The sequence below is a fragment of the Haliotis asinina genome, chromosome 11, assembly GCF_037392515.1.
Source record: "Haliotis asinina isolate JCU_RB_2024 chromosome 11, JCU_Hal_asi_v2, whole genome shotgun sequence".
Taxonomy (NCBI): Eukaryota; Metazoa; Mollusca; class Gastropoda; order Lepetellida; family Haliotidae; genus Haliotis; species Haliotis asinina.
In genome coordinates this window covers 57338613-57355726 of record NC_090290.1, presented here as the reverse complement: position 1 = coordinate 57355726, position 17114 = coordinate 57338613, and the positions used below count along the sequence as shown (strand labels likewise).

At 41.8% G+C, this 17114-nt stretch overlaps 1 protein-coding gene across 1 annotated transcript; it reads left to right on the top strand.

Moving 5' to 3' along the window:
• The first annotated feature begins 2259 nt into the window (after positions 1–2259).
• LOC137255840 (carbonic anhydrase 7-like) lies at positions 2260–16405 on the top strand. The gene is made up of 7 exons (XM_067793410.1): positions 2260–2422; positions 6111–6275; positions 6867–7012; positions 7579–7671; positions 9472–9538; positions 10066–10217; positions 16263–16405. The coding sequence occupies exons 1-7, from the start codon at positions 2302–2304 to the stop codon at positions 16374–16376; spliced, it is 858 nt and encodes a 285-aa protein (XP_067649511.1). The 5' UTR covers positions 2260–2301; the 3' UTR covers positions 16377–16405.
• Positions 16406–17114: the final 709 nt, after the last annotated feature.

The following is a 17114-nucleotide window of genomic DNA, read 5'->3' as shown; positions in this document are numbered from 1 at the left end:
GCGGAATTGCGTCAGGAAATCTTGGAAGAAATTCCTTTCGACAATGAACGAGTCATTTCACAAGAAGGAAAAATACCCGGAAATTCATCCTCCAACTTTTCTGTACTAACTGAACTCCCCGACGAAACTGTGACAACTGGATCAGCACCAACTTTGGCCCCCATAAGATCATTACCGATCAACAAATTGACACCCGCAACCGGGAGAGTCAAGAGCACCAACTTTCACCTCACCTGAAATCAGTTCTGAAGTCAGATTAATAAAATGGAGAGGAGCAGAAGTATTGCCACCTATATCCTGAAACAAAACATCTGAGTTCGCTGAAGGGTCATCACAAAAGGGCAAAATATCGTTCAGAATTAGAGGTCCAGTATCCCTCAAGATAATGACGGGCCGTGGGGTAGAATTATCTCCCATAGGCGACACAGAACAAAGGGCAATAACTCCTTCCGAACTACAGAGTTACTCTCACAAACAAAAGTCTCCTCAGAACCACCTGGCAAGGAAGGCTTAGGTGCGATCTGCACAAAAGCATTTGGGGAACCTGTAGCCTGATTTCTAAACTGGAGTTTGTAACATGCAGAAATCAAATGAATGACTACTTACAATATGCAAAATAAAGAGGATCAGAACTACTGGTAGTGTTATGCTTAGACTGAAACGCATGGGACTGCTTGCCACTACAATCTGAACTTGTTCTAACACCACTGTTTTTCCGGTTTCCGGAAGTAACCATTTAAGCGTTTGAAATCACTTATACTGGCTTTGGGTGTACTAAACAACGAGTAGCTTATCAATACAGTCTAGAACAGTACTTTCTGCACACTGTAGTGGTGTTATGATTGTCTCCACATCCCACTGTCAATACCTTCTGAACGAAACTGTGTGTCACATAATACTTAAATGAGCTTCATAACTACCTTGACACTGGACTCGTGCTTTATGTATGATTAGAGTCGATAATGATTGTTTTGAAACAACCTTGAGGTTTAAATATTTAACCATAAATGAAATCTTGATCTGCAGTGATTTTGAGCTATGACGGAGGTTACCTTGGAAAGATCGAGAGGACAACCGAATTAGTTTCGTAAATACCCAAGTTTTTTTTTTCTTACGCCTGGGTGACCGTCACCTTCTGTGTCAACTAATCATATATCCCGGGTATTATTTGGTAATTTGACACTTTCGTAAGCGCCTTGTAGAAATAATACCAAATTGCAGCGGCAAGCAAATTCTTCAATTTTTCGTAATGAACAGAAAAATGTCACAGCGCATATTGTGATATTCAGATTATTTGAACAAATTAGTCTCACTTAACATGTTATGTTAGTGATTACACTCTCTCAGTAAAGCGAGATCAAGTCTAGAGACCCTCTGTACGGTAATTTGTTTTCAGGAATGTAGTTCCTCGGACAGAGGACGTGAAGATGAGCCCATACTTTTAAGCGATTTCATTTTTTCGAAACTTGCGTTTCTTTTGCTCTTCAGAATAATGCATTTTTCTGTGACATATGGCTGATATTCTCTATAGTGTCTATATTATATTGTCACGTCTGTTATTTACATGCACAAACAGCAGTAGCTGATTCTCGATATGAATTGCTAGAAAACTGCTAGTGTGGCGTAAAACAATATTCATCCATTGATTGGTTCCAGCAATGCTGAGCTGGGTATAATAATATGCGGTCCCATCCATGATACTGTGTGTTGCGCTTAATAAGATGTCACATTTCTGGGTGGACTCTTTCCAGTTTTCTTCAATGAAAATCTCAATATTACGAAACATTAATATCACATAAATCCAGGTCTATCAACGTGACGACCCCGGATAGCATGTTGTTTATCAAATAGGCGATGTCAGCTTGGTTCATACGATTCCATTCTTCCATTCAAGGGTTTCGTAACAGAGTCATTCTGTTCTCGGTCGACCAGATCAACGTCTGTCATAAACATCATTTCTCCTATTATTATGTCAGTATTGTGATTGTAATGCGCAAATTGCGGACTGAAACGTTACACAATGCTCTATCTTCCAACATACACGCACGCAAGCACACACTCAAACAGTTAAACTGCATTATACACACAAAGACTCTACAATTATACATAGTTCAATTTTTATATTTTTCAAATCATACTTGCCCATCTCATGCAAAATGATGTTCCTAACAAACAATTATCTGCATATAAATGGCATTCATATAAAGAGTGCCAACCCATCTGTTGCAGCATTTGGTCTTGTGTGTATACCAGCACCAACACACTGTTCTCATCAACTAGTACCAGTGCTGACGACCAAAGATGCTGATTCCTGTTGCTGTCCTCATCGTAGCAGCCGCCATCGGCGTTGCTGCCGAGAGCGCCTTATGTCCTCTTCCCAGCCATCACGTGCACTTTGGCTACCACCTTGGGTCAGAAGATGGTGAGATGCTTTTATCTATCCGACACTAGTTGGTAAATTTAAATGATTTTACTGCCATTTTAGATTTTTTAACTATACAAATATGAGATAAATAAATAAATCTTAAATAAGCACTTTTAGCCAGTGAAATCGTCTCCCGAAGATATGTTTCAAGCACTATGTGGATCACTTTAACCACAAAGGTACGATATCGTCCATCGTGGGTAAACATAGTGATGGCTGTTAGGTTATTCATCTGCTGTTTGTCGCCGTTCTAAGCAATATCCTGGTCTGCAAATAATCGAGACTGGTCCAGACAATCAACAGCATCAGTATCGTTTCTAGGCAACGGGACACAACGATGTGTGTCAGCCAAGTCAGCGAGTCTGACCACCTGATCCAGTCACATGAAATGCATGTGGACCCGTTTTTTTTTTGTAAATAACTCTTCATCCGGTGATCCAAGCGATCTCAAACTTTGCAAGTCGATGTTTTGTCAGACAACCTAATCACATTGTAAATCACCGATTTTATGCATTTGTGTGAAAGAATCTGTCTATGTAACTGTCAACAAAATAAACAGCAGAACGCAGACGGCTTGCAGAGGGAGGGAGCCAATGGCTTGTAACAGCGGCAGTGTTGGATCAGAAAGGTAAATGCATGTGCAGTTTATGATAGTTACCTGTTAATTGCACAATGATTGGCCGTTTGGATCATTCACATTGACTGCTTCTTGCTGTCATCATGAAAGCTTAGTCAGCTGCAGATGATGCTGAGCGTTTAATTAGAAACGTATGTATTTATTGTTTTTTTAAAAAAAAGAGAGAGAGCAAACGTTATTCATAAGGTGTAGGATTACATGAAACGTACAACCTGTGCTCTTGGCATGAAAAACTCATCGTGCTAAAAATTGTGAGAAATAAACCAATAACCAATAAACAAAACCGTGTACAAAAAGGTAGGCATCTAAAGTTAGATTCTTTTGACATCAGGGTTATCAGAGATGTCATTCGCCGGCTATGTGCTAGAAATGAACACCTGTCCACAAGACAGTTAACGCACATCCTTGCAGAGGATCACGACATTAATGTTTCTAGGTTTATGCTAAGCAAACCACTGCTCAACCACTTGGATACAAGTACACGACGGTAGCTAAGCAGAGAGGTCTGATGCAAGAACTACGGGCCTGGGAAGCTCACACCATTTGAAAGGTTCATTAAGCATAAAGCATAGTTTAGGCATGTTCGTTCCATTTCCCTCGTTAACGGTGTGGCATTTGTTGATATTTTCCCCGTATATAATCTTGACGACATTAAAGTCCACATGTCAAGACGGTTAGAAACTGTCCGCACAATACTTCACAAATCCGTGAATTATAATATGTTAGCATGTAAGCTGGTCTTTCCCAGTAGCTTTTGACCAAGGTACATTAAATTGTGGGGTTCAGAAAACAACAATCTGGACAACAATCCAGACACCTGTGTTGCTAAAGGCCTTCCGCTGTTATGACATGTGGCTGGATTGCATGAACTGCACATGCTTTGGTTCACATGACCAAACATGCCCAAGCACCCCTCTAGACTTTCTACTATGCAGTTTATCTGCTTTCACAAAGAGGATGGGTTCGAACCTATATATCTGGATGAGACCTGGGTCAATGCAAACCATACTGCTGCCACACAGTGGCTACCCAGTGATCCCAATGATGGTAGGAAAATACCAACAGGCAAAAGTGAACGTTTAATCGTTCCTCATGCTAGTTCCCACCGTGGGTTCCTACCTGGGTGTGATCTGGTATTTAGGTAAAAAAGCGCAGATGGTAGGGACTATCATACAGAAATGAACTGAACGGTTTTCACACAGTATGTTGAGGAACAATTGTTGCCAGCTCTGCCTGACAAAAGTCTTGCTGTCATGGAGAATGCTCCCTATCACAGTGTTTGAGATCCAAACAACAGGTGCCAACTTCCAATACCAAAACGTCATATATGCAGCAATGGCTAACAAACAACAATATAAAATTTTCAATTTAGGCCGCTAAACCACAGCTGTACTCTTTGATTACAACTATCAAACCTCTACCCACATATATCATTCACCATGCTGTACCAACACGGCCATGCGGTCTTGAGATTACCACCGTGCCACTGTGATCTCAACCCAATCGAACTTATCTGGGGAGACCTTAAAAGTAAAAGTGGCCCGGAAAAATCGATCATTCAAGATGAATGATGTCAAGCACATTGTCAACACTTCTGTATGTCACACTGACATTGCATTAATACTGTTATTCTGTCTACAGATAATAATAGTATCCAGCCAGATATGCTCAAAGAAATATAATTTTTTAACAATGACAGCACTGACTAATTCCATCGACTTATAGTATAACACGAAACACTCATTTCTCATAAAATTATCATGAAAATGTAAATATTAACCATCTATATGCTTAAAGCCATTAGAAATGCATTGCTTAATTTGGAATGTGATCGTCATCAAAACATAACACTTTTGTCTTCAGTGTATCTTTTCTTCAATGAGTGTGCATGATTGCGTGTGCTTGTGTCCGAGGGAACTGCGTTTACACGTTGTTGAGTTCTATCTAACCATAGGTGGTCCGATTAATGATTTAGTGTAAATGCATAAAATCGACGATTTACAATGTGATTACGTTGTCTGACAAAACGTTAACTTGCAAAGTTTGAGATCGCGTGGACAAATGTTAACTCTAATTCTTCACGGGTTTCTCTATTTACTAAATCCTATCCTCAGGTTTGTTCATCTCTAGTTACAGAATTGCAGGTGGCCCAGACTGACAAGGGTTCTTTATTTCCTGAAAGCAAACATATTTGCAGGTCGCCCAGATATTCACAAAACTCCCTCCTGCTAATATGTTCGTCTGTATTTACTAAACCGTACATATCTGTTGGTAGCAAGTCTCGCAAGAGTTTTCTATTTACTAAAAGTTTTTGCTTCATGTAAAAGGCCACTAACGGGATCGGGTGATCCGACTTGGTGTCGTGGTTGACACATGTCATTGCATTCCGGTTGCGTACATCGATGCTCATGCTGTTGATCCCTGGATTATCTGGTCAAGACGAGATAATTTTCAGACCGCCGCCATATTGCTGAGTGTGGCGTAAAAATAGACTCATTCATATTTACATGGGGCTACGTCTGCCCACCAATGCTGATATATCTAACAGTTCTAATTAAGGTTTAAGCCTAACTGACTTCTGACATTAATGACAATAATACCGTGTTTCATCTAATAAACGCCACCCGTGAAGGTCCGGGTTAGAACATTGATCTTCAGTAAGCCATGCTTGTCGACAGAGGCGACTAACGGGATAGTTGAGTTGGGTTTTCCGTCACATCGGCATTATTCAAAATGTTTTGCCTGTTTTGCTTATTATTTTTCGAGAAAAACTGAATCATATAGTGAATTAGGATAGGACGGGCGGACTCACTTAATCACTCAAATTAACACCGGCTTCCAACAAACGCTGGGTGAAATGTAAAGGTTGAAGATATATGCGCCTGCCCTCTAATAAGAGCGGTTGTGCTGTATGTTTACAGTGGAGTTTTCAAATGAAACGGATAGCCTGTATTGAAATTAAAACGGCTGGTCTCCAATAAGCGCGGAAATATTAGGAATTAGAGGAATATAATAATTAGAGGAAATGCGGTACTATATTTGTATCAGGTCCTTCTGACTGGAGCCATCTGGACCAAGATACCCACTGCTGTGGTGGGTCCAACCAGTCTCCCATAGATATCGAAACTGAGGACATACACTGCGCCCATCTAGGCGATATAGAGTACGAACGCAAACCAAGAGGTCCGATTTCTGGCAATCTAAAAATAAACGGTAAGTAATTGTTTTAGTGTTTCTTTAGTGTAACAAGGTAGAACTCAAGATAATCGCAGTGTTCACTTCGCCTTTTGAAATTGTTCTTAGATATTATGCAAGCGGTGCAGTTAAAGCTTCCGTTTGTCACGCGGAAGTCTTGGGTTCGATTCCCATCTAGGGCACAATCTTTATGTGAGAACGGATGGTATGTTTATAGAACCAGTGACTTCAGCATTAGTCTTCCATCCATTCCTTCTCCTTGTTTTCATTGGTGCAAATCATTCATTGGTGCAAATCATTCATTGGTGCAAATCATTCATTGGTGGGAATCATGGTGACTGAAATAAATCCTTCGATCCAGCTTCGAGCAGATGAAGGTTTGGTTAGTTTGTTGTTTAACGTCGCACCCAGCAATATTCTAGCTATATGACGTTGGTCTATAAATAATCGAATATGGACCCGAAAATCAATTGATTATCTCCATGAGTACCGATCAACCCTACTAGGATACGATGTCAGCGGGTATTTATTCGACGTCAGGAAGCAGATATGACGTATTTCACGGCATTATCGATAATCGACTTTTATCTTAACTTTAACCTTTTGCAGGCCATGGCGCGAATCTCGCCTTCTTCGAAAACGAACGTCTCGTGACGAAGGACATCCCTTTCTCTGACGGGGAATACGTCCTGGCCTCAATGCACTTCCATTCTCCCTCGGAACATCTCGTCAACGGCAAGCACATGGATGGGGAGGTAAGAAGTTGCTCTTTTTTCCAGAAGAAACGTGTAAATAAATTCTGTTAATGGAATCAAGCTCATTTCACTTCCAGTAGAGTATTTACTTGAGTCCAAGTATTTTCTTTATGTTGCATCTGTGGTGTATAGTCAGTATGTACTACGCTTTAACACCATCATCCATGAGGAACAATGACGCAAGGATCTAAATCATACAACTGACAGTTATAATAATGGGGGTGGTGGGTGTGTGAGCTAATGGCTGAAGTGTTCGATTCCCAGCTTGATCATCGCCGGACTATTGCTAAAAGCGGCGTAGAACAGTACCCACGCACTGGCACTTGCACAGATAAACTTGAACAAGTGAGTTATTAGAGCTGCAAATAACGGCTTGCCAGTGATGAGTTATGCCACAGCCCCAAAAGCAAGGGAGATAACTATAAAAAGGTCGGTATCAAAAACAACTGTCAAATAGCTGCTGTGATTTCTTTGAAGGATTCTCATTGCTTGATTGACAGGTGGCGATACGTTAATCACTTGATGACTGAAATGCGTCAGTTCAACACACGGTTATGTTGTTTCAGCTACACCTGGTTCACTTCAAGAAGGAGTATGGGAACTTTCACGATGCAGTAGACGAAGAAAATGGCTTAGCTGTCATCGGAGTGTTCCTGAAGGTGAGCTACACGGTCTTCTCAATACCAACAACTACGTTTACCAATGTAAGCAGTAGTCGCCATGTATCTCAAGGTCTTTCATTTCGGCAAAGCTACATAAATCTTGCACTCACTCCCATGGTTCCCAATATCTCCATTTACTTGATTTTCTTTAGCTAATTTGATTTGGGCTAATCGGGCATATTTATACCACAAGTGATACATGTCCGCTGTTGGCGGTGTTTAATGCATCACGATAGGAGGTAGGATGAGCCCTTTGTTACTACACGTAACAAATGTAGAATTTCTCCAGCTATGGTAACAGTACTGGCGTGGTCAGGCTTGCTGAATCGGCCGATGTCCATGGTCACCAGTAGCTGGGATGTTGGAGAGTGCACCAACCAAGAACAACAGATAACAACACACGGTACACAGATCATAACCTACAGATGCTCTTTTAAACATACTTAAATGCTTAATTAATTAAAAAAAAAGAACAGTTTGATTGGAAGATAGATCCATCTGTCATTTGCAGCCGTAATATAATATATATTTCAACTTGGTAGCCATGTTCGTAATGCACGTTGGCTGCTATAAATGTCAATGGTCGCTCGGTTACATTGTTCACCCTGTCCAGAAGCCTGATGCTATGAGACTGCAGGTGCTTGGAACAACAGATACACTGAAACATGTCTGAACTGAGTTTGATACAGACATTTATGCTCTCAGATATGACACACGCGTGTTTGTTGATTGTAGTGTTTGCGTTAACTCATGTCAATAAGCAGTCCTTCATGGATATGTGTGTATTTGTCTTTAGTTACACTGTAAACGTATTTCTCGACGACGAAACAGGAGATGTCGGATATTCTGATTATGACGTCGACTGAGGATCAGTAATAAGGCAACAGACTTTATGTATGACAACTTTGGCTTTATTGCATAGCGCGATGTTTTGGTGTAGAGTCTTACACTCTTACCAGATTAAGATCTTCCTGCATAACACACAATATATGCATACATGATAATGGTGAAACGGCATTTCCGTCTTATATGCAGAGAAACCGTATTGAACTTGACTTGGCATTCGGCAGTGCTTGTTTTGTGTGTTTACACACGGCAATATTCTAGCGGCTGTCTTCCATGTAATCGAAACTGGAGCAGACAATCCAGTGATCAACAGCATAAGCATCAATTTACACAATTGGGATAAGATATTTGTCAACCGAGTCAGCATGCAACACTGCTTGATATGCACGATTGGTGCAAAGTCGTCAGAAAAACAAACAAACAAACAAACAAACAAAATTTAAAAAAAATAAAAACGAAACAAAGCAAACAAACTTATGAAGACCTTTCCCCACCATTTGTTTGTTTTGTCACTCAAGTATTTCTCATGGGCTTATTGGATTTGTCGTGATACCAATGTGATAAAATTATTTTCTTCTATAGTATCACACAATCTTGTGTTACACAATCTTGTATCACACATGCTTGGATCACACATGTTTGGATCACACATGCTTGGATCACACATGCTTGTCTTCACACATGCTTGGATCACGCATGCTTGGATCACGCATGCTTGGATCACACATGCTTGGATCACACATGCCTGTCGTAAGAGGCGACTAACAAGATGGGGTGGTCAGGCTCGCTGACTTGACTGACACATGCCATCGTATCCCAGTTGCGTAGATCGATGATCGATGCTCATGCACTTGATCACCGGGTTATCTGGTCCAGCTGGAATATTGCTGAGATCAGTCTAAAACTAAACTAACTCACTGTGTAGTATCACGGCCTGTTTACCTTCCCCAGGTAACCGATGAGTCACATGACCATGCTTTCAATCGGTTTGTGGATGGAGTGGCACATCTGGATGGCGGTAGGTTTGTTGGTAAAACAGTATTGCCGATTATATGTCTTACTGTGACAGTGTCGGTTCCAGTTCCGGAAGGGACTCACCCCAAACTACCAGAATCTGTTCTTTACTGACAAGTGTAATTTCATATATAACATATGTTACATACGGTGCAATAATCGGAGAGTGTGGGTTCGAATCCCCAAATTGTCATTCTGTGAAAAAACATTAGACAATGTCGTATGCTAGCAATGGAGAGGGATTATTTTACTTGTTAGTAAGCTTCATTTTATGTCATTGACGTTTATAGCAAAACTAAATCGGGGAACACCAGAAATTGTCTTCACACATTATAGTTGTCTGGGAAACGACTCCAGGTCTTCGAGGGGGCAAGCGAACGCTTTAACCACTAGGCTACCCCGTCGTCCACTGATGAATTTGTATTCAAGTCATTCCGGGACCAGTCGAATTTCTATGGAGCTTACGGAAAGGGGCGAGTGTTGACGAATGATGAATTTGGTGCATTGGCTTGTGTTGTTGCCATGGTGCAGATAAACCTGAGGAGGTGAGTCTGGATCCCCGGCAGCTGCTTTTGGACCATAAACATTACGCCACATACAAGGGTTCGCTGACAACCCCACCCTGTTCGGAGTCGGTTCGATGGGTTCTGATGACGAAGCCGATCTTCACCACAGCAGACAGGGTAGGAGTTCCTCATTTATTGATACCATTGCTATTGAACTGGTTACAAAGGTTGGAATCTCTGACATTCGGGTGGTTAATGTTATAGGTAAATATGAAAACAAGATATATAGATGTCGTCTTGATCCTTCATCATTTTACATTCTTACATAGACTTTCTAGCTGGTATTGGTGATGTCATGAGTAGATTTGTACATACTGCCAAACAACACGACTGCGGAGAATAAGTGAAGCTATACAGGCGTGCTGTACATTCTGCTGGCCATTGTTCCATCTGTACATATGGTTTGATTGGCTGATTGAGTTTATTTTAGGTTTTCGTTGCTTTTAGGTTTTTTTTACAGCAATATCACGGCGGTGAACGCCAGGAATTAGCATATTACATGAACCCATGGCGGGAACCGAACCGGACTGCCTGGTTTGACGAGCGAACACTTCACCCATTAGGCTACCACCGCCCGTCTGACTAATAAAATCAAACGTGAACCGTGAATTATTCCAAATCCTCAGATCTAAACCTAAACCTTGTGCCACATACTCACAGCTCCCTTCCGACTCAGACAGTCAGATGAGAAGCAAAACCATAAAGTGAGTGAGTGAGTTAATATTTAGCGTCACACATTCTATAGAATGTACATATTGGTATTGCATCCCAAGAAACAAGAGTACAAAGTCGGGTTACTATTCTATTTGTATGATAAGAATGCAGGATGACATTCCACAATTGACAGATGTAAACTGTTGTGTAATGACTTGAACCTTCTGAATAAACACATAATACGGACACTTTAATCAACTGGTTCCAAGTGTTTACATATGCCCACTAGCAAAATCATAACGTCACTATGTGACGTAGTCATGTCACGTGCTCACGTGCGGATACGCGCGGATGTAGATGACACTACATAACATGTCCTATAAGGAAAAGCTGTAAACTTCTCAAACATTAAAAGAACTATTACCAAATAGACACTTATGATAATGTATTTACTCTGGCTTACTTTAATCGGAAGGGTAAAACTTTGACAGGAGGGAAAATTCAGTGACCAGTCCCCTAATATTTTGAGTCCACTTTCATTTTATACGTTCCCTAAGTACAAGTTCTGTCTATCTGGCGGACAAATTGTCCTGTTAGAACGTCTGAGAGTGGGCTATTAGAACGTCTGAGAGTGGGCTATTAGAACGTCTGAGAGTGGGCTGAAGCACTGGCTCAAATGAGCTGCTTCGCCACATGAAACATTAGTATGATTAGAGTCTCTCTGGTAAATCTGGCTCAATTTGAACGTTGACATAGCGTTCCTCTCTGGACTGCAAGTGGTCGATGTGTCACTGCCCAGTACCCACATCGACATCATAATGTTTCTCACCATGCTGAGCAGTAACTTGTCCACTTTACCATCAACTTTTTGACATATTATACTTCGACTCAACAACTTGTTGACATAGCTGACTGAATGTCCGCTTTTTACAAATCCATTTCTCAGTTCTCGTCCCAAGAATAACTTGGCTGGTGTCTCATTTGTGACAGCAGGGAGCAGCCCTGTATGCTAACAGGAACTGAGCAACTTTCATTTCAACATTTCCATCACCATTTCCAGATGCTCTCATGGACTGCCTAAAGGACTGCACCAGTCTTTCACCCTGACCATTTGTTGCTGGATGGTAGGGAGCAGACAAAACATGATCAACTCCATTACTCTTCAGGAATGCCTCAAACTCACTGTGACTCATTATCAGTCACGAACTAATGGGGCAACCAAAACTGGGCAAACAATTGATTGTTAGGTACTTCTGACAATCAGCATCATCCACGTCCACTTGTTGATAGGCATGACCAAGATCTATTTTAGAAAACTTCTGTCCTCCTGCAAGTGTGGCAAACAAATCTTCAGTTTAGTGGGTACTTGTTAATTTTAAGCACTGGAGTTACTGTGGATTTGAAATCCCCATGTATCCTTACACTTGAATCACTTTTGACCACCGGCAATGTAGGATTTGCCCACTCACTGTGATCAACCTTGACTAACACACCATTTTCTCCACCCTATCTGTTTCCTCATTTACCCTCTCTTGTACAGCATAGGGCACTGGTCTTGCCTTCATGAACCTTGGAGACACACCATCCTTTAAGGATAAAGGATAAATGAGCTTTGATACCTTTAATCGTGCTTGTCTGATCTGAGAAAACATCGCAGTATTTCACAAGTAATTCTTGAATTTGTGTTTCACTCTTGTCTTTCTTGCAACAGTAAATACCATCACCCACACGTTTCCAGTTGATGTCAACAAATGACAGCTATGATCTTCCTACCAGAGGTGGTCCCTCCCCCTTCACATCGTGTAAATCAAGTTTGTGTACATTTTTGCCATTTGTAACTTCAGCTTTCATTATTCCAAAGTCAAGAACACGCTGACCTGTGTAAGTCTTCATAGGTATTTCCGACTTCTGTAATTCGCATCCTTTGAACTTTTCTTCGAAAGTCATTGATGACCGAATGCCTCAACCCCGTATCCAACTCGAATTGCATGTCCCTGCTGTTTACATTTAACAGACACCCAAATAACATCCACACCTTTCTCTGGCAAACCATACATATGACTCAAACACTAGGCAAGGTCATCAGGATACGGCTCACAGTCAATCTCTGACTCAACTGCTTTCACGCGAGAATTGTTTACGCCGTAATTTTTGTTCACCCCGACACTTGCGGCAGATGAAAACCGTGAAATTAAACCTGGGTCATGACCCGACCTCTGACCCCTACTCACCGGCTGCAAATGCCCGCGCTTGATGCAATTCAAACACACGGCGTCTTATGCTTACATGCATTTGCGAAATGAAAACTGCTTACACATCGAAAACATTGTTTATTACAAGAGATTTTAGATTTGCTGTTAAAGACATAGACTTTTGAAGCCATACTTCCCTTCACATTGACAGATCCATTGTTTAGTTCCTCGCAATCCTTCACTGCTAAGTCCACAGAATGTGCAATAGCAAGTGCACGATCAAGAGTCAGGTCATTTTCTGCAATTAGTTTCCTTTGAATTGAAGTAGATTTTAATCCAAGCACTAACTGATCACGTAAACGGTCAAAGTGTCTTCGAACTGGCAGTTCCGAGAAAGTCCCCTCAAAACCACAGAATATTGCAAAAAAGTCTCGCCGTCAGGTTGCATTCTCTTGTGAAATTTATCTCTCCGTTATCACGAGCGGGGTTGGCGTGAAATGATTCTGTAACGGTTGCCAATTCACTAAGAGTCCGATCTTGCGGTCTTGTCGGCGCTGTCTACGATGTAAGCACTGCATAAGTCTTACTCCCAATTATGGACAAAACTCCTGGCACTGGACGAGCAACAATGACACCATTAACATCAAAGAATAACTGCGCTCTGTTCCTCGAAAATCCCAACTTCAATGATGACGCTCGCCATGTTGAATTATCACTGAACAGTCGACGTTTTCCAGTGTCAAACTTCAACGTTCACTGTTTAATGATGAGATATTCATTAGCAAAAGTACTCTGCAATTCCAGTATGTAGGAATGCCATCTGTTATCCCCGTCGCCACTGTTGACAACTAACATTGATCAGTGCTTCAGCCCACTCTCTCTAACAGGACAATCCGTCCGCCAGATAGACGGAACTTGTACTTAGGGAACGTATAAAGTGAAAATGGACTCTAAATATTGGATTGGTCATTGGATTTTCCCTCCTGTTAAAGTTTTACCCTTCCGATTAAAGTAAGCCAAAGTAAATACATTATCTTAAGTGTGTATTTGGTAATAGTTCGTTTAAATGTTTGGGGAGTTTTCAGCTTTTCCTTATAGGAACTGTTAATGTGTTCTGAACGTTTTCCTCAGGTTAATGTTATGTAGCGTCATCTACATCCGCGCATATCCTGACGTGAGCGTGCGACATGATGACATGCACCAGTCCTTGTTTATGTCCAAGAGCGTCCGTGGTGGTCGCTCTCGGGTGGTAGTTTGGGATGGTGGACAAGAGACAGGGAGGACATGAGTCGGTGTTAGAGATGAAGACAGCAGCAGCCATGTTTTATTACTGTTTGGTCGAAGGATGGTCAAAATGGTAAATACTGTGGTAAACATGTGACAGAACGCACATCGGGACTGAGTGGCCAATGATCCCGATGTGGAGACCCGCTCTGTCACTTACACACATTCAGAAGTCCGACGGCGATTCTTCATCGTCGACGTAGTCGCAGATGGGGCGACGGCCTTGGCCGACACTCCGACTAGACGCACAGTCCGTCCACTTCTGTCGATGATCTAGTCTCCATGGTTGGTCTTGCTGGTTGGTCTCGCTGGATGGTCTCGCTGGATGGTCTGTCGACTGACCATATCAGCCAGGTTTTTATACACAGGGCCATTACGCCACATTGTGCAAGGTCACTGGCCCATGCACAAGTACATGCGTAAGATTAGGCGACTTAGGGAGGTGTTAATTGACATGTATTGATAGCGTTTGAGAATTAAGGGTCCTGGCCGGAGGGGGGTTTATGATAAGAGGGGATACACCGAATGTTTGCCGAATACATTACATAGACAAAGGGGATAGAATTTCGGTGCACTTTGGACTTATATTGAAACAAATAGATTGTTTGAATAAATGAAGTTTTAAGGAAACCTATTGAAATGATTTAGTCTATGACATTTACATCGAAAAACCCAACTTAACCGATGATGCTCGCCATATCGTTTCGAATGTCAAACTTCAACGTTCACTGCTAATGATGAAATATTCATTAGCAAAAGTACTTTGCACTACCAGTATGTAGGAATCCCATCTGTTATCCTCGTCGCCACTGTTGTGTACTGGCTTGAACCTTCTGAATAAACACACAATACGGCCTGGGACTATTGCATCACATAGTGACGTCGTGATTTTGCTAGCGGGCATATGTAATCACAAGGAACCAGTTGAGTAAAGTGTGCGGACCCCCAGACCGTATTATGAGTTTGTTCAGAAGGTTCAAGTCAGTACACAACATAAACCAGTAGGATGACAATATATGGGTGGACAACATCCATATTACAACGAGAGCGGCGCTTCGGTTTAGATTCTAACACTGTTACCAAGCAAGCGATAAACAGAATAGGGATAGAGAGGCACATTCACAAGCGATAAACAGAATGAGGATAGAGAGGCACATTCACAAGCGATAAACAGAATGAGGATAGAGAGGCACATTCACAAGCGATAAACAGAATGAGGATAGAGAGGCACATTCACAAGCGATAAACAGAATGAGGATAGAGAGGCGCATTCACAAGCGATAAACAGAATGAGGATAGAGAGGCACACACACACAAGCGATAAACAGAATGAGGATACAGGGACACAGAATGAGGATAGAGAAGCGCATTCACAAGCGATAAACAGAATGAGGATAGAGAGGCGCATTCACAAGCGATAAACAGAATGAGGATAGAGAGGCGCATTCACAAGCGATAAACAGAATGAGGATAGAGAGGCACACACACACAAGCGATAAACAGAATGAGGATACAGGGACACAGAATGAGGATAGAGAAGCGCATTCACAAGCGATAAACAGAATGAGGATAGAGAGGCGCATTCACAAGCGATAAACAGAATGAGGATAGAGAGGCGCATTCACAAGCGATAAACAGAATGAGGATAGAGAGGCGCATTCACAAGCGATAAACAGAATGAGGATAGAGAGGCGCATTCACAAGCGATAAACAGAATGAGGATAGAGAGGCACATTCACAAGCGTGAGGAGATGTCATGTGCTTCTCAGTCTTTGCGTTCAGCGCTTGCTTGATAACAGTGTTAGAATCTACACCGAAACATCGCTCTCACTGTAATAAAGCTGTTCATCCATCTATCGTCATCCTTCCTTGTAAATACATCTCAAATAAGAAATGCAAATCGGTTTCTTAAAAATAGTGAAAAATGATATTCACTCTTGGAACTCTGGACTACACGGTGACCGATTAATTTATTCTCTTTCGTCTTTCGTGAACTTGCGAGTATTATATCTACATGATATGGTTCTTGTAGCTCGGCGTGTTGAAGTCTGTCCCAGTGGAAGGCGGCGAGGCACTGTCAGTAGACAGAAACGTCAGGCCCGCCCAGCCGCTCAATGGCCGTATCGTCTACTACGCATGTCGCTAAACACGGTATAAAGACATAGAAGATACTACGAAGGCTTATGATCACAACACTTCATTCCAATAAAACGCTCACAAATGATATTTCTGTTGCTCTGTTCTTGAAACTGTGACAGCAGCCTCATTCAAGTTAGTATGACAAGTGACAAAGTTCAGTGCGTTGAGTTTTACGGAGTCTTCCAGCAATATCACGGCGGGGGACACCAGAAATTGGTTTCACACATTGGGGAATCGCACCTGGGCCTGACGAGCAAACGCTTGAACCACTAGGCTACCCCACCGCTTCAAGTATAGTTCATCTGACGCGACTTTAACATTGAAATCCCTCAGTTTTGGTTTGATTGTATGTTGTTTAACGTAGTAGTCAGAAAAAAAAGTAAAACGTGGGATAATATCACAGTCCATTCAGCCAACAGATCTTCAGTGACCCATGCTTGTTGTAAGAGGCGGCTGACATTGTCAGGTCGTCAGACTTGCAGACATGGTTGACACGCCATTGTATAACAGTTGCATAGAACGATGCTAATGCTGTTGATCACTGGAGTGTTTGATCCAGTCTCGATCATTTAGACCGCCGCCATATAGCTTGAGTATTGCGGGATGCGGCCTTTAAAAAAAATCACTCAATCGATCAATCGATCGATCGATCAATACTTCACCACGTGTAAAGCCACCAAATTTGTAGCTGCACCACACTGCTCGTCGACATCTAAAATATTTGACTCTGTAGTCTTCTTGCTGA